Source organism: Salvelinus fontinalis, chromosome 12, assembly GCF_029448725.1.
Source record: "Salvelinus fontinalis isolate EN_2023a chromosome 12, ASM2944872v1, whole genome shotgun sequence".
NCBI lineage: Eukaryota > Metazoa > Chordata > Actinopteri > Salmoniformes > Salmonidae > Salvelinus > Salvelinus fontinalis.
Genome location: NC_074676.1, coordinates 8,732,435 through 8,755,003, shown reverse-complemented (window position 1 = coordinate 8,755,003; position 22,569 = coordinate 8,732,435). Strand labels below are relative to the sequence as shown.

Below are 22,569 nucleotides of genomic sequence, written 5' to 3'. Positions count from 1 at the left end.
GTTTGTGTATGGAGGGTTGATCATTATAGGAAAATGAACGGTAACATCCGCTTTCCCTGGCCTTTATTCTTTTGAATGCGCGCAAGTAGCTTTCAGATGGCACTGGACCGGTGTGCCACTTGCAAATTTACCTGAATGTCAAGCCTTGCAGGGGCATGTTAATTTAAAAGATGGCTAGTCATTATTAGTCTGGTTCTGTATGAATTGCAGGTACTTTGTGGGGCACAGGTCAGGTCACTAAACATTTGTGCAAAAAAATCATGTGCTGGTGCCATCAACACTAGTCTGTCCACTTGGCAGACACTATTGATATTGAAACCCCTCTTAGCCAACCAGCAGTTTAGTCCTAATCTACTTCATGTCAACAACTCTAATATGTGACCGACAGGCTCGATTCGGTCTTATCTAGCGAATAATGTAATTGTTTTTTACATTGGATAAAAGTAGAGACTCAGATCTAGAAAATGGTATATCATGCGCTACAGTTGAGGAACAATTGGAAAGTGATTCCGCTTTGAAAGTTGATAAACTTGTAACTTCACTTTTGAGAAAATGGCCCTTGAATCTTTTGGTAAACTTACTGGAGAGCTCTTCTTTGTCTACACCCATTCAGCATCGTTCACACCTTCTTAAGCCTTAGCCGCTCCCATCTCTTTCACATGTGAGGCCGTGTTCTAAACAACCAAAGATTTCAAGACTAAAGGCTGGTCTATACTGCGTCTATCGACAATTGTCGCAGTGACATCATGAACATTCTATTGTCGTCCAACATCAAACTTGTCGTTATTAAATAGTATAAACACAAAAACTACAAACTGCACGACATCAGCAGCCTGGTGGTCCAAAACAGTATAACTGGTGTATTTTAACACCAATAAACCCACCCGTTTAAAAAAAATGAATTTAGGATGTCCATCTAGTTAACCAGGCAACTAAAAGCAACGTTATCAACAATGTTATGATTTGTTTCTAGCTTGTTAACTAGCTAGCTAATGTTAAGTTAGCTGGCTAGCCAGTTCAAATAATGACCATATAATATAGCTGACAACGTCTTCACTTTAGCTCATTTGTCTTCATTATTACAGGAAAATAAACTCACAACAAGATGATTATTTACAAGTTAATGGCGAGCTAATTACAGAAAATAGCTTACAATTGTGAGTGTGACGAAATAAAAGCAGGGTATTCTACCAGAGAATTTTAGAACTTGGACACTGTCTCGTTGGCCTAACGTTATATCCTAATTTGACTTTGGTCCAGGCCGTGTTCATCACATTACCGTCTCTGGTAAACACAAACTATATCAAATAAAATATACGTTTATTTGTCACATGCACATAATACAGAAGATGTAGTGTACATGTTTACATTAGGCTTTAACTAGCAATGCAAATGGCTCTGAGATACGAAAAATATTAGTACACAGATCATGCACGTAACGTTAGCTAGCTAGCGAGCCAGCCAGCCAACTGACGTTAGCTAGTACACTATCTTGAAATGAAAACTACTTTTTGACAATTAGAAATGTATTATCTGAAAGTGTAGCAAGCTAGACTATCTTACCTGTATACATGGATGGACGCTTCTCCCACTCTGTCACGGTTGCCATGGTTTCCCTTTCCTTTCCGTTAGGCTGTTGTAGAAAACACCTGTCTCCGGATTACATCTTCAAACTATGTGTTCTCTTTTTGACTATTTGCAAACAAACGGCAGAATTTTCTCAATTTTTTACATTTACATTTGAGTCATTTAGCAGACGCTCTTATCCAGAGCGACTTACAGTAGAGTGCATACATTTTTATTACATTTTTACATACTGAGACAAGGATATCCCTACCGGCCAAAACCTCCCTAACCCGGACGACGCTATGCCAATTGTGCGTCGCCCCACGGACCTCCCGGTTGCGGCCGGCTGCGACAGAGCCTGGGCGCGAACCCAGCCCAGCCTGGGCGCGAACCCAGAGACTCTGGTGGCGCAGGAAACTAAGCATATGTCGCGTGTCACTACTTCACAGGAGAGCCATTTGAACGTAAACGTTTTAATTTTTTCACAAAGTAGAACTGCCCTAGACCACTGCGTCACCCGGGAGATCTCCTCAGCTATCATACTTTATTTCCACTGATTTCAAAACTCGGTCCTCCAGAATGTGGAGAGCAACACTCAGCCAGTTCTACTTTGTGATATTTTTCAAAAAAGCTGTGTTAGAAAGGATTATCTACACATACTGACCAGCTCATGTTATAGACAAAAGCTTGCTACATGGCAGACCAATCATCTCTCGGCATATCTCAGCCAATCATGGCATGGCTAGACAGGAAGGTTCCTGCCTGTTTCCGGGGTTAAACCAACTAGGCTTCTATTTTAACAATTGTATTTGTATTTACAGATGGCATACATGTTTGTTATTAAGGAACATGAAAGTTCACATGTTCCAGAATACTTTTCTGGCCCAAAATGTATTTTGATAAAAAATTAAAACGTTTACGTTCAAATGGCTCTCCTGTGAAGTAGTGACACGCGACATACGCTTAGTTTCCTGAAACGAGTCCCATATGGTCACTGTCGAGGGCTGAATCCTCCTTTTGGAGGAACATGAATGCATGTTTTGTCAGCTGAAGTTCCTGGTATGGAATCCTTCCCTCCCACCACATATTTACTGTAAACTGTCCTCTCTTCCTCCCAGGAGCCAGAGATCCAGTTCCTTATGGCTCTGTATGACGAGAACCTCCAGAACAACCCTTTTTATCTGGCCCTGGAGAAGCAGCGACCCGACCTGTGCAGCAGAGTGGCAGAGCTCCATGGCATCGTGAGTGACTGACGGCTATGGCTGTGGGCCTACATATAGTGCTCAGCCTTTTACATTATGTATGTATTAGGGACTAGGCTCAGCAGAATAGTAGCATGTTCAGGCAAGCAGTGGGGATGTGGCAGGTGGGGTGGAGCCCCACCAATATCTAAGAAATGTGCATGCAATTCTGTAATTTCATGTCACAACAATATATCATCAGTAAATAATAACATTTAAAACATTTGATCGCTCTAATAAAGCACATGTGGTTGCTTTCCCATTGTATTGTTGTTTTGGTACATTTTCGTTGAAATAAGACAGCTCCAAAATGCAGCTGTTTCAGCCTCACTCTCTGCTTTCTGTGGTGGAGGAGCAGACAGAAAATGAATTACAGAGCGTAGATGTCATTGATTTTCTGTGGTTGCGCGTGATTGTCTCAGCACCTGCTGGGTGAGCTAGCCAGCAAAAGTCCATCTTCGGTGCTTCATTGATTAATCGGCATGGCCGATATTAATTAGGGCTGATTTCAAGTTTTCATAACAATCGGTAATCGGCCTTTTTGGATGCCGATTACATTGCAATCCACGAGGAGACTGCGTGGCAGGCTGACCACCTGTTACCCGAGTGCAGCGTCAAAAGGACCTTGTGGCTGCAAGGAGCCAAGGTAAGTTGCTAACTAGCATTAAACTTATCTTATAAAAAAACAATCAATCTTCACATAATCACTCGTTAACTACACATGGTTGATGATATTACTAGGTTAACTAGCTTGTCCTGCATTGCATATAATCAAAGCGGTGCCTGTTAATGAATTTTAATTAAAGTAATTGGCCACATAAGTCAAAGTCTTATGTCTAAGATTAAGGTCTTTGATTGGACTGTCAACTTCATAGCTGGCTAGTTGTTTACCATTGTCAGGTTCCAATTCTCAGAGTAAAAAAACTCTACAGACACTATGAAAGTTTAACTAAGTTTATTCTTCCCAGAGGGTCAATACAGCTACATGCAGACAAACATTTTTACACAAGCACTGATATGTAACCCTTCCTCCTAGGCTGAGTCTCCTCCTACACATCTGTACAAACATTGCATCTTTACTGCTAGGCAGAACACTAAGTGATACGGGCCATAAACTTTTATTTCTCCCTTAACGTGACCTGATCTCGACCCCCCCCCCATCACTAATCCATGGCTCTCTCCCCTTATCATTGCCTGCCACGTGATCGCTTCCCTGCACTCAATATTTCAGTAGGATACCTGATATAATGTAAACATTATAGATTACCCTCTCGCCTTCAGTGACATGAATAAGTATATTTCATATTCATAGAACCCAACATCATGCACTGTTAGCACATCTTCAAGCTAGTTAGATTAGCTAGCTGAAACAACATGTCGACAAGCTTGCTATCTCCTAGCAAATAATTGTCAAACTTAGCGTTATGAAGGAAATGCAGAGAGAAACTCTTGGTTGGGCGGTATACTGTATCCCGGGTTTTTCGAAATAGCATCAGTATGAGTTTCCAATACAATTTTAGTGTTGGTTATACTTTTTAAAATTAGTACTTTAAAAACATTTTTTTTTATAGATACCTGCGGTCAACTTGTGCACTAGGTAATAGATAAAGCAGATTATGTTAATAATTATGCCTGTTAGATTATTTCTTATTATGACGCTTACTAGTTTCCCAAAACAGCTGTTTGAGCCAGTCACGTGTGTTTGTTTACAAAAAGCATTCCTCTAACTTGGTGAGGTGATCAAGTTACAGTTGTATGAAATGCACTACTAATGTTTGCCAGCTATACAGCACCAGTCAACAGTTTGGACACACCTACTCTTCTGGGGTTTTCTTTATTTTTACTATTTTCTACATTGTAGAATAATAGCGAAGACATCAAAACTATGAAATAACACACATGGAATCATGTAGTAAGCAAAAAGTGTTAAACAAATCAAAATATATTTGAGATTCTTCAAAGTAGCTACCCTTTGCCTTGACAGCTTTGCACACTCTTGGCATTCTCTCAACCAGTTTCATGAGGAATGCTTTTCCAACAGTTTTGAAGTAGTTCCCACCTATGCTGAGCACTTGTTGGCTGCTTTTCCTTCACTCTGCTATCCAACTCATCCCAAACCATCTCAATTGGGTTGAGGTCGGTTGATTGTGGAGGCCAGGTCATCTGATGAAGCACTCCATCACTGTCCTTCTTGGTCAAATAGCATTTACACAGCCTGGCGGTGTGTTGGGTCATTGTTCTGTTGAAAAACAAACGATAGTCCCACTAAGCACAAACCAGATGGGATGGTAAATCGCTGCAGAATGCTGTGGTAGCCATGCTGGTTAAGTGTTGTGGTTATACAGACGTGTTTTATATGTTTTATGTACACACTTTATTTGAATATTTATGAAATGCATATTGTTATATTTGGTAGCACTTATTTATTTTCCCTCGACTCCAACCCCATTCGATGCGTTGGAGCGGATGTGGGTGGGGCTAGGTCTACATAAGTGTGCCAATTTAAAAAAAACTTTGATGATAGCTCTGACGAAGGCCGTGAGGCCGATACGTAAAGCTTGTTAAAGGGCAGTGATACTATCGAGCAGTGTGCGGGTTTCTTCTTTTTTTCTCATTCTTTTCATACTATAAAATAATGCCATGGAATTCTAAGCAAATATTGTCTGCTAAATGAACTAGTGTTGCCCACAGCCATATGACATAGCCAGATCACGGCCTAACATAAGGACAACTCAGTATAGCATTCTGTTAATCTGAAATGGACTACATTTTCTTTATATAATGTTTCTTTAGACCTGTTTTTGAAAATAAATAATGGATTTATTGTGATGGTGTAGGCTGTATTAAATGGATTTATTAGACTTTTTTTTTAAATGATGATGTTCAGTGGGTGTGTAGAAGCCAGGAGACTCTAAATGTGTTTGTTAATTAGCGGTCAATTACTGTGAGACCGACAGTTATTTGCTTGACAATCACCGGCTGACAATGTTAGGGCTGTTGTGGTCATATCTACTGCTCAGATTTTTTTATATCAAGAGTTAAAAAAAACAATCCTTTGCAACATTAACCTGTTAAAAACAGTTCTGTAGCAAGGAGGGTTGTAGTAGGCTATATGCCCAATACATTATCACTGCAGATTGGCTGTGCTTGAATTGCCCTGCCAATGTTGTTCTTTTCAGATCATTTTGAAATATTTCAACATGTTAGTTATATGATCACGTGTATAATGGATCATTTGTTGTTTAACTTTTGAGGCACAGCTGAGTGAGCATAATCATATCAAATTTATTTATATAGCCCTTCTTACATCAGCTGATATTCAAAGTGCTGTACAGAAACCCAGCCTAAAACCCCAAACAGCAAGCAATGCAGGTGTAGAAGCACAGTGGCTAGGAAAAACTCCCTAGAAAGGTCAAAACCTAGGAAGAAACCTAGAGAGGAACCAGGCTATGAGGGGTGGCCAGTCCTTTTCTGGCTGTGCCGGGTGGAGATTATAACAGAACATGGCCAAGATGTTCAAATGTTCATAAATAGCATTATAAATATTCACTTACCTTTTGATCTTCATCGGAATGCACTCCCAGGAATCCCAGTTCAACAATAAATGTTTGTTTTGTTCGATAAAGTCCATTTATGTCCAAGTACCTCCTTTTCGTTCGCGTGTTTAGTCCAGTAATCCGTAATTGTTAGCACAGCTAAAAACTGTTGTGCTGATTTTAAAGAAGCAATAAAACTGGCCTTTAGACTAGTTGAGTATTTGTGGGTTCAATTACAGGCTCAAAATGGCAAGAAACAAAAGAACTTTCTTCTGAAACTCGTCAGTCTATTCTTGTTCTGAGAAATGAAGGCTATTCCATGCGAGAAATTTCCAAGAAACTGAAGATCTCGTACATCTCTGTGTACTACTCCCTTCACAGAACAGTGCAAACTGGCTCTAACCAGAATAGGAAGATGAGTGGGAGGCCCCGGTGCACAACTGAGCAAGAGGACAAGTACATTAGTGTCTAGTTTGAGAAAAATATGCCTCAAGTCCTCAACTGTCAACTCCGGGATGCTGGCCTTCTAGGCTGAGTTCCTTTGTCCAGTGGCTGTGTTCTTTTGCCCATCTTAATCTTTTCTTTTTATTGGCCAGTCTGAGATATGGCTTTTTCTTTGCAACGCTGCCTAGAAGGCCAGCATCCCGGAGTCGCCTCTTCACTGTTGACATTGAGACTGGTGTTTTGCGGGTACTATTTAATGAAGCTGCCAGTTGAGGACGTATGAGGTGTCTGTTTCTCAAACTAGACACTCTAATGTACTTGTCCTCTCTAGTGGACTGACAAGATATGATGTTGCACATGTGGAAAATGGAGAGAGAGGGGAAAAAGGGACATTTATCATACATTTGGAAACAACGCTCACAGTAACCTTATACCTTACACAAGTTGCCACCCGTTTTGGTAAGAAATGCAATGTATTCATGCGTAGATGGCTTTGTTCGTCGTCTCTGTTGAAACCAATCAATCCTTGTATGGGGAATGGCTCGATTTAGTGGACAACCAGAGCCTTAAACCCGAGGTCACAATGTCCTTCGTAGTTATCTTGGTCTTGTGTTAAAATAGAACAGATCTTCAGATGCACCAATGGTTGTCTGAGATGGGATTGTTTCCCTTCCCACCTTGTGTCTTTAGTCAAAGTTCTAGGACCACTTTTACATGCCCAGCTGCAGACTGGCAATGTTATGGTCTAGTCTTTATCTTCACCTTGTGTGGAGATTCCAGTTTCTAACCATTTCAACGTGTGGACCACGCTCTCACATCTTTTAGCTCACGCTTCACGTTTGCTGGTCTGCATGTTAATTCTTAGCGAGTCCTTTTAAGCACTCTGGCCGAAAAGGGCGGTTCCATCACACTGACACGCTCTTCTGACCTCATTCGGTGTGTGTGGCTTAGTTTTCATGTCCATTGCACATAACTATGTTCTCGTTAGGAATGTGATTTCAGTCTTCTATCTTAACAAAAAAATTTAATTGTTCATATTTCCTACTCAATGTAAAGGATGTAAACTTGAAGAGCTTTCACACTATGTCAAGTTAGTATTTTTGTTATACCGTTTTTAATGACATCACAAAATGGAAAAACAATTTGACATGATTATTCTTTAGATCCCCACTGACCATTCCTATCTTAGAAATATTGTTCCAATATTCACTTTTTGACATTTAGAGTTTTTGGGTTCTCAGCTGCATAAGATTTACGTGGGAGAGCGGGGGGACTGGCTATCTGTCAGCCATTTTCCAAGCTGATCGGAGGCCTTGGAGTCATGAAAGTATGGAAGCTGAAGCCTAACTGTTGTTGTTGATTAGTTTACTCCAATTATGGGGGGGATGGTAGGGTTAGGGGAAAATAATAAAGGAAGATATATATATATTTTTAAATACATTTATATATATTTTTTGTTGTTGGAATAAAAAACACTGCCTTCCTGGAACTATGGCTGCTGAATCAAGTGCATCTACCGCCAACAGAACAAACAAACAACAGTGCAAGGCTTTATCCTTTTTCTTTTTACAGAGATGTTTGGTGATCGACTAGGAATGCCTTGGAGATCAACCAATCGACGGGTTGGTATCCACTGGCTTAGGCCTATACGTTCTCTCCCAGACTCATGGATAGAACATTTTGAGGGTAGCAAAAGGTAACCAGTCCATCCAGTATGCATAATAAGATGGTACACACTCAAAGGTGATTACTAGAATACATTTTGGAGTATAGGCTAGACTAATTATGTACCAAAGACAATGTTTTTCTGCCATGCGTAAGGTAGGCAATGTATTGTATAACGGCTCAATCATTATTTTAATTCTGTTTTTTTTTGGGTGGGCTTGGGCTCATATAGACCTATGCATAAGCTCTAATATGCAAAGTAAAAACAGGCACAAACTTCCAAAATTTTCCCGATAGCCAGGTGCAAGGGGAGAGAACATGACCAAGCTGCATCTTTCAGTCAAACATAAATTGCATTAGTTTTAACTTTCACTAGTCAGTAACCTCATATTTTACCAGTTGGCCAACAAGCATAGGCCTGTTAACTAGGCTACGTTGACAAAATACTGTGGTGACTTTAAGAACTTTTGAGTTGATGAATGTGTATATTTCTGCATTTCTTGTGTTACAATCATGTGAGATTTTTAAAAGAGAAGCAACGTGTTTGTGCTGACACTACAGTCATGGGTATTGGATTGCATGTGGGCACTGGGCAGTAGGCCATATCATAAAGAAATCAAGGCTATTTCCCGGGGCGAAGTAGCAATGTCACAGTAAGATCAGATGCTTTTTGTTGTAGAAACTTTACCAATGAAACCATTGATAAATCAATTCTTAGAGTCACGAGAAACATGTTTAAAAAAAAAAAAATCTTGATGATCATATTACTGTGCCCCCAGGTTTTGGTGCCGTGCCGTGGAAGTCTAACCCTTGGGGCGTACACAGCAGCCCAGTTTGAAACCTACGTTTTACAGCCCTCTGGAGAGGGATATCAGACTGTAGATGGGAAGGTAAGTTCCATCAGACCAGTACCACGGCATCTGGAAACACCACAGTCTCTATCCAGGTTGTATCACATCCGGCCATGATTGGGAGTACCATAGGCCGGCACACAATTGTCCCAGTTTAGGCTGGGGTAGGCCGTCACTGTAAATAATAATTTGTTCTTAACTGACTTGCCTAGTTAAATAAAAAAAGTATTAGCCATCTCTTGATTCTACAGTTAGTACACTAGTATACAATTTCTCAGTGTAACATTGTCCTCTATTTTAACATGGTACATTGTGTTGAATCATTGGTGCACTACACCAAAACATCAGACTATTTCATATTCTCTGGCCTAACTGTATCTCTTTGGTTGATTCTACTCTGCTATAACGGAGGATATTGGGGTCTGCTTCCTCTCTGATAGGAGCTGACCATCCAGGACAGCCAGGTCAGACTCGGCGCAGGGTTCCAGGCCCCAGCCAACGTGCCCATCCTGTTTGAGGAGACCTTTTACAATGAGAAGGAGCAGAGCTACAGCATCCTCTGTATCGCCAGGCCCATCGACACAGACCAAAGCCCAGGTACGGCTCTCCTCCAGAAGCCATAAAAGTGTATTTAAGTGGGTGTGCGATTTTAGTTGATGTTGAACCAGATACAAATGCCTACAGCCACCATCTCACTCTCACCTTTCTTGTCTCCCTCTCAGTGGAGGTGACCCCCAGCCCAGGCCTGTACTGTCTGAAGAATGTGGAGGATGTCAGGGAGTTTCTGGGCCGCCATGCGGAGAAACTGGACAAGTTCATAAGCAGCTTCTGCAGTTCCTTTAAAGAGCAGGAAAGGAAGGGACTGCGACACCACATTGTAAGCACCATGCCTAATCCTGATGGACACTACTAGCTCACTGCTAGCTAGCAATTTCACAACCACCTATCTAAGGGTCGGGTAAAGCCATTTCCACGCATGATAACGTACACTGAGTGTGCAAAACTTAAGGATCACCTGCTTTTTCCATGACGTAGACTGGCCAGCTGATAGCTATGATCTCTTATCACCTGTTAAATCCACTTCAATCAGTGTATATGAAGGGGAGGAGAAGGATTCTAGAATGATTTTTAAGTGGATGTGTGCCAATCAGAGGGGGAATGGGTGAGACAAAATATTGAAGTGCCTTTGAACGGGGTATTGTAGTAGGTGTCAGGAATTGCAGTATTGCAGTTTGTGTCAAGAACTGCAACGCTGCTGGGGTTTACACGCTTAACAGTTTCTCGTGTGTATCAAGAATGGTCCACCACACAAGACATCCAGCCAACTTGACACAACAACTATGGGAAGCATTTGAGTCAGTATGGGCCAGCACCCCTGTGGAACGCTTTCGACACCTTGTAGAATCCATGCCCGACGAATTGAGGGCAAAAGGGGGTGCAACTCAATATTAGGGAGGTGTTCCTAAGGTCTTGTACACTATGTATACTGGAATACATAGCTAGTGCACTCATTTATAATGTAATAGATACTATACTATTAATATACATTGTACTGTATAAGACAAAGTAACATAGTCAGAGCCAAAGTTATTGGAATCCTTGATAAAGCTGAGCAAAAAATACTCTGTAAAATAAGTGCAAATACTGAGCTCAATTGTATGCTCCAAGAATAGTGAAATTATTTTATGCTAATTCAATTGCTCAGGTTTTTGTCTAAATGTCCTCGTACTGAGTAAAGTTCATGACGCTGTTGACCTTAACAAGGGCCCCAGGATGCAAAACCCACCACTGGTGTGCGTGGCCAAAGAGCTCTATTTTCATGTCATCTGACCATAGCACCGGTTCCAATCCAAGTGCCAATGCCGTTTAGCAAACTCCATGTGTTTACATTTTCTGGATGATATGAAAGTAGAGCTCTTAGTCCACGCACACCAGTAGTGTTTTGCATCGGGAAAAAATATACGTATACAGAAAAGAACCCCATACCGACTATAAAGGTGGTGGATCTTTGATGTTATGGGGCTGTTTCCCTTCCACTAGTCCTGTGGCCCTTTGAACTTTACCCAGTACCAGGACATTTTAGCCCAAAACATGGTTGCCTCTGCAAGGAGGCTGAAACTTGGCCACAAGTGGATCTTCCAGCAAGACAATAACCACAAGCACAAAACAAAATCCACAAATAAATGGTTTGACCACAAAATCAACATTTTGCAATGGATAGCGCAGTCTCAGGACTTGAACCCCATTGAAAATCTGTGGTTTGAATTGAAGGCAGTCCTGAAGTATAGATGGAGGGTATCAACAATCTGGGACAATTCTGTATAAAGGAAGGGTCTAAGATCACTCCCAATGTGTTCTAAAATCAAATTGTATTAGTCACATGCGCCAAATACAACCAGCGTAGACCTTACAGTGAAATGTTTACTTATGAGTCCCTAACCAACAGTGCAGTTTCAAAAAATAAGAATAAGGGATAAAAGTAAGAAGTAATTAAAGAGCAGGTGTAAAAAATAAAATAAGAATATATACAGGGGGGTGCCGGTACAGAATCAATGCGCAGGGGCATCGGGTTAGTTGAGGTAGTATGTACATGTAGGTAGAGTTAATTAAAGTGACTATGCATAGATGACAACTGAGAGTGGCAGTGGTGTGGAGAGGGGAGGGGGCAATGTGAATAGTCTGGGTAGCCATTTGATTAGATGTTCAGGAGTCTTATGGCTTGAGGGTAGAAGCTGTTTAGAAGCCTCTTGGACCTAGACTTGGCGCTCTGGTACCGCTTGCCGTGCTGTAGCAGTAAGAACAGTCTGACTAGGGTGGCTGGAGTCTTTGACAATTTTTAGGGCCTTCCTCTGACACCGCCTGGTATAGAGGTCTTGGATGGCAGGAAGCTTGGCCCCAGTGATGTACTGGGCCGTTTGCACTACCCTCTGTAGTGCCTCGCGGTCGGAGGCTGAGCAGTTGCCATACCAGGCAGTGATGCAACCAGTCAGGATGCTCTCGATGGTGCAGCTGTAGAACCTTTTGAGGATCTGAGGGCCCATGCCAAATATTTTCAGTCTCCTGAGGGGGAAGAGGTTTTGTGGTGCCCGCTTCACGACTGTCATGGTGTGCTTGGACCATGTTAGTTTGTTGGTGATGTGGACACCAAGGAACTTGAGGCTCTCAATCTGCTCCACTGCAGCCCCGTCGAGAATGAGAATGGGGGCGTGCTCGGTCCTCTTTTTCCTGTAGTCCACAATCATCTCCTTTTGTCTTGATCACGTTGAGGGAGAGGTTGTTGTCCTGGCACCATACGGCCAGGTCTCTGACCTCCTCCCTATAGGCTGTCTCGTTGTTTTGGCAAATTTAATGATGGTGTTAGTTGTGCCTGGCCGTGCAGTCATGAGTGAACAGGGAGTACAGCAGGGGGCTGAGCACGCACCCCTGAGGGGACCCCTGTGTTGAGGTTCAGCGTGGCGGGTGTGTTACCTACCCTTACCACCTGGGGGTGGCCCGTCAGGAAGTCCAGGATCCAGTTGCAGAGGGAGGTGTTTAGTCCCAGGGTCCTTAGCTTATTGGTGAGCTTTGAGGGCACTATGGTGTTGAATGCTGAGCTGTAGTCAATGAATAGCATTCTCACATAGGTGTTCCTTTTGTCCAGGTGGGAAAGGGCAGTGTGAAGTGCAATAGAGACTGCATGATCTGTTGGGGCAGCATACAAATTGGAGTGGGTCTAGGGTTTCTGGGATGATGGTGTTGATGTGAGCCATGACCAGCCTTTCAAAGCACTTTATGGCTACAAACGTGAGTGCTACGGGTCGGTAGTCATTTAGGCAGGTTACCTTAGTGTTCTTGGACACAGGCACTATGGTGGTCTGCTTAAAACATGTTGGTATTAGACTCGGACAGGGAGAGGTTGCAAATGTCATTTTAGAAAAAGGCTCAGTGGCGTTATCCTCGCAAGGTAAAATATTGAAAACAAGGGTGCCAATAATTTAGACCCCTATTTTTATTTTTTTATTACTTCTTAAACAAAATAGTTTTCTCTGACCAATTGTGTTAGTATAATTAAATGTAAAAAAATGCGGGCATACAATATAGCTCAGTATTTGTAAATTACATTTTTTCTGTGTTTTTTCTTTTCTTTTCTCTCAGCTTTATCAATGGTGCCAATAATTTTGGACCGGACTGTATGCGATATATCATATTTATTCTGCTGTGACCACTGCTCTAACCTGTGACTGTTCTCTCTCTGCAGGACTCAGTGAATGCCCTTTATACTAAATGTCTTCAGTGCCTGTTGAGAGACTCGAGCCTGGTAAGTACTGTAGGAACATGACTGTTAGATTGTAGTGTTGCCAACTATTTTTCAAGGAAAGTAGCTGTTGGTTGCTCCATTTGTTGCTAAAAGTCACTAGATGACCTCATGAAGTAATAGGGATGTCATAATGTTATTTTGCACATAAAAAAATACTTATACTTATGCTGTCCCTCAGTCTCTCATGCAATGCAACATTCTCCAAAGCAAAAATAAATAGAATGTTTGAAGGAGAACAAAAAGGAATCAATTAATTTGTATTTTAATATAACTTTTTTAGAATATATATTTTTTGTCTTTTAAAAAAAAGTATTATTATTTATGCCGGAGAGCTGTGATATCATTTAACAACAAGGAACAATTTAATAAATTCACTTCTCTCGCTGCAGCAGCAGAGAGGGGGCAGAGAGGCTAGAGTGGAGCGAGACGGGGAGGGAGCGAAGAGAGGTGGGGGAAGGGGCACACGTGCCGGTAGAGAGGGCGCAGTGCTCAGAGCAGCACAGGTAGGCTCAGCCAAGTGGGCACACACTCACACAAATAGGGAAGGCACTAAATCAACCAAAAGCCTTAAATAGTAGCTAAACGTGTTGCTATACTCGTTTACCAATAAAAGTAGCTGGAGGGGTCTGAGAACTCGCTAAATCTAGTGACAAAGTCGCTAAGTCAGCAAAACTGCCTGATTATCTACACATCTTGAGTCATGTTCAGTAGGTCACACTGTAGCAATGTTTTTTAAATGTTTCTAAATGGACAAGTTCAGGTTGGTTTTCCATTTCTACGTGCCTACTGGACCACGACCCAGTTGTCTGTCCTGAGATATGAACCAGATTGGTTATACCTCCTGTCTTTCAGAAAGTTCTGGCCAAACAGGATCTCCAGATGACTCTCCTTAAACAAGCGGTGGAAGTAAGAGTTCTGTCTATTGTGCTGTGTTCAACATGTGAAAACTGCTCTACGGAGTTGTGACACTATAATGCTTCATGTGTTTTTATGAAATGTTGTCAGTATACATAATTTTGGTTTTATCTTTCAGATGTATATACATCATGGTATCCATGATTTAATCTTTAACTTTGTGGGAACTCTTGAAGCCAGCCAGGTCTGTACAGTATTTGATATTACTGTCAGTCTTTTAAATCCTCAGAATTACCATGCGGTAAAGGTTAATTATCACTGTTTCAACAGGATTCTGCCTTCAACAAAACCACCAGAGGTCTGCAGGACCTGCAGCAGAAAGACTTGGGGGTCAAATCTGAATTTAGGTTGGTTGCTTTTATGTTTACAGTCCAAAGTAACGATATACAGACATCGCATTATACATGCTGGATGAGAAGTCTGCATACAACACAAACAAAAAGGCCCACACCACCATATCGCTCATATACCACTTCTAATACAAACTGATCTTCATCATATCGAGTAGGTCTGATAACCTGTTCCGTTATGTCTATAGACTATAGGAGTATGTTTGCCTGTCTCATCCAGTATCAATATCACCTAGCCATTCAGTACTATAACCTGTAGTGTGTCCCTGAATTCTACTATAGTATCAATACCCAGTTGTATTTCCCTATTACCAAATACAGTATAAATATACCCCGGGCCAAGAGAGAGCTGAGCCAGTTGAACCACTGCACCTCTCCTCTACACAAGCTGCTCTGCCTCAGAAAGGTGGGACTCACCATCATGCAGTCCCCCAGCAGCTCAGGTATACCATCTGTCTCTTGTCTCTCTGTCTGCATTTCATGTCACATCGGCAGAAGTTTAGACAGTGTTGTTGTGTCATAAACAGCACAATTGACACTGGACCGTAAATGTGCCTTTTAAAATGGATTCTGGACCGTTTGTTATGGTAAGACCATAGATGCGGTAAAGAGATCAATGGAACTCAACCATGGGGCGGCAGGTAGCCTAGTGGTTAGAGCGTTGGGCCAGTAACCGAAAGGTTGCTTGATCAAATCCCTGAGCTGACAAGGTAAATATCTGTCGTTCTGCCCCTGAACAAGGCAGTTAGCCTACCGGGGAATAGTGGGTTGTCATTGTAAATAAGAATTTGTTCTTAACTGACTTGCCTAGTTAAATAAAGGTTTAAAAAACCAAAACAGTGTAAATGCCATGGAAACGTGTGGGGAAAAGATCCCGAATCTCCTCATTGCCCCTCAGCAAAATGATCCTACATTTAGGCTATTGTTTATATGTATATTTCACACTGTGTTGAGGTAACAATCTGAGTATAATGCTCGTATGGATGTCAACCCCAATACAATTTCATGTTATTGTCACCAATCAACTGCATTCCAGTTAAAAATCGACTGACTACCACCACCCATTTCTCCACGCTAGCTATGCTACCAGCTTATAAGAACGGGTGTTAGCATTTAGGAGTCACTTTTTCGAAACCTGAAAGCGTCTACTTCTGAATGTTATGCATCGAAACAGCCAATTATATCCAAATCAGACTGTAGTAACCACATTGTGGGCCTGTTACAATACATAAATCATTACGGATTGCCACTTTGTTAGATCAGATTTGTTGATTGTGTTCCAATCCGCCGGCCCTTTTCTACCCCCCCCCCCCATGGTCTGTATTGACCTCTCTACCACATGTCTGTAAGGTCATGCTTCGGCCTCTGAGTCAAATATAATTTTAGCTTTCATCCAGAAAGTTACAGGTAGAAAATGTTACATGTGCACAAGTGCTGATTTACCAATGTTTTATGATGACATTAAGTTACTATAAGTAGCTTACAAGGCTGGTCATTGTAACTGCCCATGTCAGGGTGTGTAGGAAAGTTGACTGAACTCTGCACAGTCCCACATAATATCCTCCATTTTTCAATTTCTGTTTACTCCCTGCCTGGTAATATAATTAACTCTGTACATACGCATAACAATATCCTGACTCTTAGGACCTAATGTGTTTGTTTTGGAAATCAAACCTTGTTGGCCACATAACAACCCTTACCCTGTCTCTGTGGCGTGGTGTGATCCACTCGTAATTTCTGTTGGCCAATTTACCAATTTAAAGCCTAAACGACAAGGAAAGAGGCAGATTGTCTGTCTCACAGAGGTTAGACAGACTGTGTGGGCATTTGACAGGTAAAGCAACTCGGTAAAGCAACACTCATATGTTTGTATGATGAAGCTGTTTTTTATGTATTCATTTTTAAAGAGCCTTGTCTCCTCTAGTCTACTGTGTGCCCCTGCCATAAACCTCAGTCACATTAACAGGCTACAGTTACCGAAGGAACCACCGTAATTGAAATCTTCCTTTCATTTCCCTTTTTTCCTTCACATGCAGTGAGCATAGAGGCCGTATGTGCAGACGATCTTCTCTCTGTCATTCTGTACTTACTGGTGAAGACGGAGATCCCCAATTGGTGAGGAAGATGTTCAGCTTAAAACATTCAACCTACTAATACCACTGACCATGGAATGACTTGATTTACTTCAAGTAAACTAGTTGAATTAATTAATTATTAAAGTGACCTAGTAATTAAACCGAGTCAGTCATTGATTCATTAACTAGTAATTAACGTGTTAAGTGTTTAACTAATACGCATGCTCTTCCAGGATGGCCAACCTGAGCTACATCAAGAACTTCAATTTCTGTAACTCCACCAAGGACGAGCTGAGCTACTGGCTGACGTCGTTCGAGGCCGCCGTCGAGTTCATCAGCCAGGGCAACCTCAACCTGAGCCAGGAACGAAAGGTGACAGTACAGTATAGTAGTACTCGCACAGTAAGAACTCACACAGTCATCAGCTAGGTCAACTTCCTGAGACAGAGACAAATGGTGAGCACAACAAAGTACAGTAGCACTCACACAGGGTGGCTCCATTCTTACGTTACACTACACTGAGTGTACAAAACTTTAATATTGATTTGCACCCTCCTTTTTTGCCCTCAGAACAGCCTCAATTGGTCGGGGCATAGACTCTTCCCACAGTTGTGTCAAGTTGGCTGGATGTCGTTTGAGTGGTGAACCGTTTTTGATACACACAGGAAACTGTTGAGTGTGAAAAACCCAGCAGCGTTGCAGTTCTTGACGCAAACTGGTGCGCCTGTTCAAAGGCACTTAAATCTTTTGTCTTGCCAATCCACCCTTTGAATGGCACACATACACAATCCATGTCTCAATTGTCTCAAGGCTTAAAAATCCTTCTTTAACCTGTTCGTATACACTGATTTGAAGTGGATTTAAGTGACATCAATAAGGGGTTATAGCTTTCACCTGGATTCACCTGGTCAGTCTGTCATGGGAAGAGCAGGTGTTCTTAATGTTTTTGTTCACTCAGTGTACCTGGGCCCTGGCTAGCTTGACTTGGCTCAATGTTGTGAAAATGGCTTTATACACCACCATCACATACAACATTGTTGTAGCTGATATCCTATCCAAGTGCTGTTGACTTACATTTACATTACATTTAAGTCATTTAGCAGACGCTCTTATCCAGAGCGACTTACAAATTGGTGCATTCACCTTATGATATCCAGTGGAACAACCACTTTACAATAGTGCATCTAAATCTTTTAGGGGGGGGGGGGGGGGTTAGAAGGATTACTTTATCCTATCCTAGGTATTCCTTAAAGAGGTGGGGTTTCAGGTGTCTCCGGAAGGTGGTGATTGACTCCGCTGACCTGGCGTCGTGAGGGAGTTTGTTCCACCATTGGGGTGCCAGAGCAGCGAACAGTTTTGACTGGGCTGAGCGGGAACTGTACTTCCTCAGAGGTAGGGAGGCGAGCAGGCTAGAGGTGGATGAACGCAGTGCCCTTGTTTGGGTGTAGGGCCTGATCAGAGCCTGAAGGTACGGAGGTGCCGTTCCCCTCACAGCTCCGTAGGCAAGCACCATGGTCTTGTAGCGGATGCGAGCTTCAACTGGAAGCCAGTGGAGAGAGCGGAGGAGCGGGGTGACGTGAGAGAACTTGGGAAAGTTGAACACCAGACGGGCTGCGGCGTTCTGGATGAGTTGTAGGGGTTTAATGGCACAGGCAGGGAGCCCAGCCAACAGCGAGTTGCAGTAATCCAGACGGGAGATGACAAGTGCCTGGATTAGGACCTGCGCCGCTTCCTGCGTGAGGCAGGGTCGTACTCTGCGAATGTTGTAGAGCATGAACCTACAGGAACGGGTCACCGCCTTGATGTTAGTTGAGAACGACAGGGTGTTGTCCAGGATCACGCCAAGGTTCTTAGCACTCTGGGAGGAGGACACAATGGATTTGTCAACCGTGATGGCGAGATCATGGAACGGGCAGTCCTTCCCCGGGAGGAAGAGCAGCTCCGTCTTGCCGAGGTTCAGCTTGAGGTGGTGATCCGTCATCCACACTGATATGTCTGCCAGACATGCAGAGATGCGATTCACCACCTGGTTATCAGAGGGGGGAAAGGAGAAGATTAATTGTGTGTCGTCTGCAAAGCAATGATAGGAGAGACCATGTGAGGATATGACAGAGCCAAGTGACTTGGTGTATAGCGAGAATAGGAGAGGGCCTAGAACAGAGCCCTGGGGGACACCAGTGGTGAGAGCACGTGGTGCGGAGACAGATTCTCGCCACGCCACCTGGTAGGAGCGACCTGTCAGGTAGGACGCAATCCAAGCGTGGGCCGCGCCGGAGATGCCCAGCTCGGAGAGGGTGGAGAGGAGGATCTGATGGTTCACAGTATCAAAGGCAGCCGATAGGTCTAGAAGGATGAGAGCAGAGGAGAGAGAGTTAGCTTTAGCAGTGCGGACTTAGATAGATACACCATTTTATCACTGCATTACCTGTCATAACAGGCCACAATAGTGAGCGAACTTGACCGAAATGAGTGAGGGGGGGAAAAAAGTCCTGTGTGCAGAGTAAGTGACTGTGTCTGTCGTTTGCAGGGCTCCGGGGAACTGAACGACAAGGTGCGTTTCACACAGAAAATAAACCTGCTCTGTCAGAACGATGCTACCCCCATCAACTGTCTGTTTGAGGTGAGAACATGACCAAGTTTTAGGGGGGAGGAAAGCTTTACTCTGTTGGGGAGTAGTGAACTACGTGTAGTTAAATTAGTAATTTATCTACATTTTGCAGTAGCTTGTTGGTAGTTGAACTCAATTCTAATGTTGGTAGTGGTTTCTGTAGTTAATAGCTTTTTGCCATGTAGTGATGTAGCTTAACAGTTTTTGTGTTTAGTAGGCTAAATGACACATTCTGTTAACACCTGACCCCAGAGTAACCTGTTCTTGCAATTTGTAGTCTGTGCCATTTTTCAAAGTGGCTTTAGTTAAGTAAACACATTTTTTTTTCTCATAATGGTAGCTTTAGTGTAGTGTTAACTTCTTCTAGTGTGAAGTTATTGGTAGCTTGGTAAACTATGATTTCAGAGTAGCTTCCCCAACACTGACTGGGCATCATGGTCTATTGTTGGATACCTTACTCCATTAAACAATTTAATTTGTTCACATGAAAACATTGTTTAACCAACTTTCTTTGGGTTTAAAAAAATCAATTGTTCGTATGATGATTTAAAAAAATAAAATAATAATTAACTGATTGTGTGTGTGTGTGTCCTGTAGCACATAGCCAACGGTAACGAAGCGGAGGTCAGGCGTGTGTTGAGTGAAAACGAAAGCGATGAGGACGGGGTGAAGATGTGTCACCCCCTTTGCTCCTGTGATCACTGTGAGCTCCGGGTCTCTGGGTGAGCACACGCACGCAATACCACACACAGGTTTGTTATGACGGGGCAGCAGGTAGCCTAGCGATTAGAGCGTTGGTACAGTAACCGAAAGGTTGCTTGTTCGAATGCCCGAGCCGGCAAGGTGGAAAAATCTGCCGTACTGCCCTTGAGCAAGGTAGTTAACCCCCCACAACAACTACTGCCCGGGCTCCAATAACGTGGACTTCGATTAAGCCCCCCGCCCGCACCTCTGATTCAGAGGAATGCGGAAGACATTTTTCGATTGAATGCATTCAGTTGTGCAACTAACTAGATATCCCCTTTCCCCCCACCCATCAGGTAAGTCTCAGACACTTCACTTGTCTGTTTCTCTGTCTCTCTCACTCCTAGTGGAATCATATTCTCTTTCTGTGTTGTCATTAAATGCAGTAGATAGAAACAGGACACATGATTTATTCTCCTACTTTTGTAATTCCCCTTGAAGTTTCATTTCCCTTTTCTCTATTACTGTCTGCTTCGCGCAGAAGACTGAATGACCCGTCAATTGTAACGCCCTTCTCTCGAGACGATCGAGGATACACGCCACTTCATGTCGCTGCTGTCTGTGGTAGGTGATGCTAATAAGTGCCTGAGGGTGGCCTATTGAGCCACACATCTTCCTTGGGACCACACATAGACCCTAAAGGCAGGGGGAATCGAATCCCCGATCCGCCACTTTCTGTACTTTTCATCCCCTTCAATCTGTCTCCCGTTCTCATTTCCCACTGTCTAAATAAAGTAAAAAGCCTGTCTTTGCCGTGGTAGGTCAGTCCCTGTTGATTGACCTGTTGGTGTCTAAGGGAGCTCTGGTGAACGCCACAGACTACCACGCCCTCTCACCCCTGCACCTCTCCTGTCAGAAGGGCTACCAGGGAGTCACGGTGAGACGGGACGCTAGCAGGACAGTTATAGCCTGGTTCCAGATCTTTTTGTGCTGCCTTAACTACTCCTAAACAGATCTGGAACCAGGCTAAGATGAGCTACACTATATCACAGAAACTGTGTACAAAAAGGATACTTCTGTTACACAAACTGTTCAATCTCTCTGACATATTCTTCTTTCACTCTCTCCCATCCAGCTGCTGCTCTTGCACTATAAGGCGAACACAGATGCCCAGGACAACAATGGAAACACTCCTCTGCACCTGGCCTGTATGTATGGACATGAAGATGTAAGTCAGTCTGGGGAGCCACTCTCCAGTTTAAATCTGTCTTTTAAAAGGCACAATCTGTAATTTCAACAGCTTTTGACTGTGCCAATGTGTTTGGTAATCTGAGGGATAGAGCTGAGGAAGTGCAACCAGTACATGGGACAGAAGTGAAAGTATCTGTATCACACGAGGCTGCTGAGGGGTGGATGGCTCATAATAATGGCTGGGATGGAGTGAATAGTGGTATCAAACGCATTGAAACCATGTGTTTGCCATTCCATTTATTCCAGTCCAGCCATTACTATGAGCCCGTCCTTTCCCAATTAAGGTGCCACCAACTTCCTGTGATCTGTATTGATAGTGCTGTAAATAAGTACAGGCATATGGAGGATGATGACAACAGACTCTACAGACAGTGTCGCGCTCTATGGTAGTTCAGAGGAGATTGCTTTCAGTCTGACAGTGTTATCCCATCCGTGTCTCAGTGTGTTAAGGCTCTGGTTTACTACGACCTGCCCACGTGCCGTCTGAACATTCAGAACGACAAGGGGGACACCCCCCTGCACATCGCGGCCCGCTGGGGCTACGAGGGCATCATCGAGGTTCTACTGGAGAACGGCGCCAGCACCGCCATCTACAACAAGGCCAAGGACTCTCCACTACAGTGTGCTTTGAATTCTAAGGTGAGGAGTGAGGACCCCTGATTTGCTAAACCACTTAATATATGCTATTTAGCACATGTTTTTATCCAAAGCGACTTAGTCAGTCACGTACAAACATTCTACCACCTACCCAGATGGGCCCTTTTTAAAGAAAAAGCTTGTCATGCACAAATGTGCAAATAAAGTATGTGTTTGTTACAGCAAGCATGTACAGTGCATTCGGAAAGTATTCAAACCCCTTGACTTTTTCCACATTTTGTTACCTTACAGCCTTATTCTAAAATGGATAATATAACTTTGTTCCCCTCATCAATCTGCACACATTACCCCATAATGACAAAGCAAAAACACCGTGGCCTCCATGATTCTTAAATGGTGTTTGGATGTATTATTTGGACCACCCAGACTCTTCCTGGAGCTGGCTGCCCGGCCAAACTGAACAGTTGGGGGAGAAGGGCCTTGGTCAGG

The 22,569-nt window shown here is 43.0% G+C and overlaps 1 protein-coding gene across 4 annotated transcripts in view; it reads left to right on the top strand.

Annotated features, from left to right (window-relative positions):
* Positions 1-22,569, top strand: part of LOC129866737 (ankyrin repeat domain-containing protein 27-like) — a 35,593-nt gene that overhangs the window by 5,753 nt on the left and 7,271 nt on the right. For all 4 annotated transcript variants that reach the window (XM_055939574.1, XM_055939573.1, XM_055939576.1 and 1 more), the window contains exons 2-18: positions 2,685-2,807; positions 9,232-9,342; positions 9,744-9,900; positions 10,026-10,180; positions 13,541-13,600; positions 14,453-14,506; positions 14,634-14,699; positions 14,786-14,862; positions 15,187-15,308; positions 16,902-16,980; positions 17,174-17,312; positions 19,468-19,560; positions 20,146-20,270; positions 20,774-20,856; positions 21,054-21,169; positions 21,368-21,460; positions 21,925-22,122. In XM_055939574.1, the coding sequence (XP_055795549.1) occupies positions 2,706-2,807; positions 9,232-9,342; positions 9,744-9,900; positions 10,026-10,180; positions 13,541-13,600; positions 14,453-14,506; positions 14,634-14,699; positions 14,786-14,862; positions 15,187-15,308; positions 16,902-16,980; positions 17,174-17,312; positions 19,468-19,560; positions 20,146-20,270; positions 20,774-20,856; positions 21,054-21,169; positions 21,368-21,460; positions 21,925-22,122 (1,830 nt within the window). In that variant the 5' untranslated portion in view covers positions 2,685-2,705. The remainder of the gene's footprint in view (positions 1-2,684; positions 2,808-9,231; positions 9,343-9,743; positions 9,901-10,025; positions 10,181-13,540; positions 13,601-14,452; positions 14,507-14,633; positions 14,700-14,785; positions 14,863-15,186; positions 15,309-16,901; positions 16,981-17,173; positions 17,313-19,467; positions 19,561-20,145; positions 20,271-20,773; positions 20,857-21,053; positions 21,170-21,367; positions 21,461-21,924; positions 22,123-22,569) is intronic.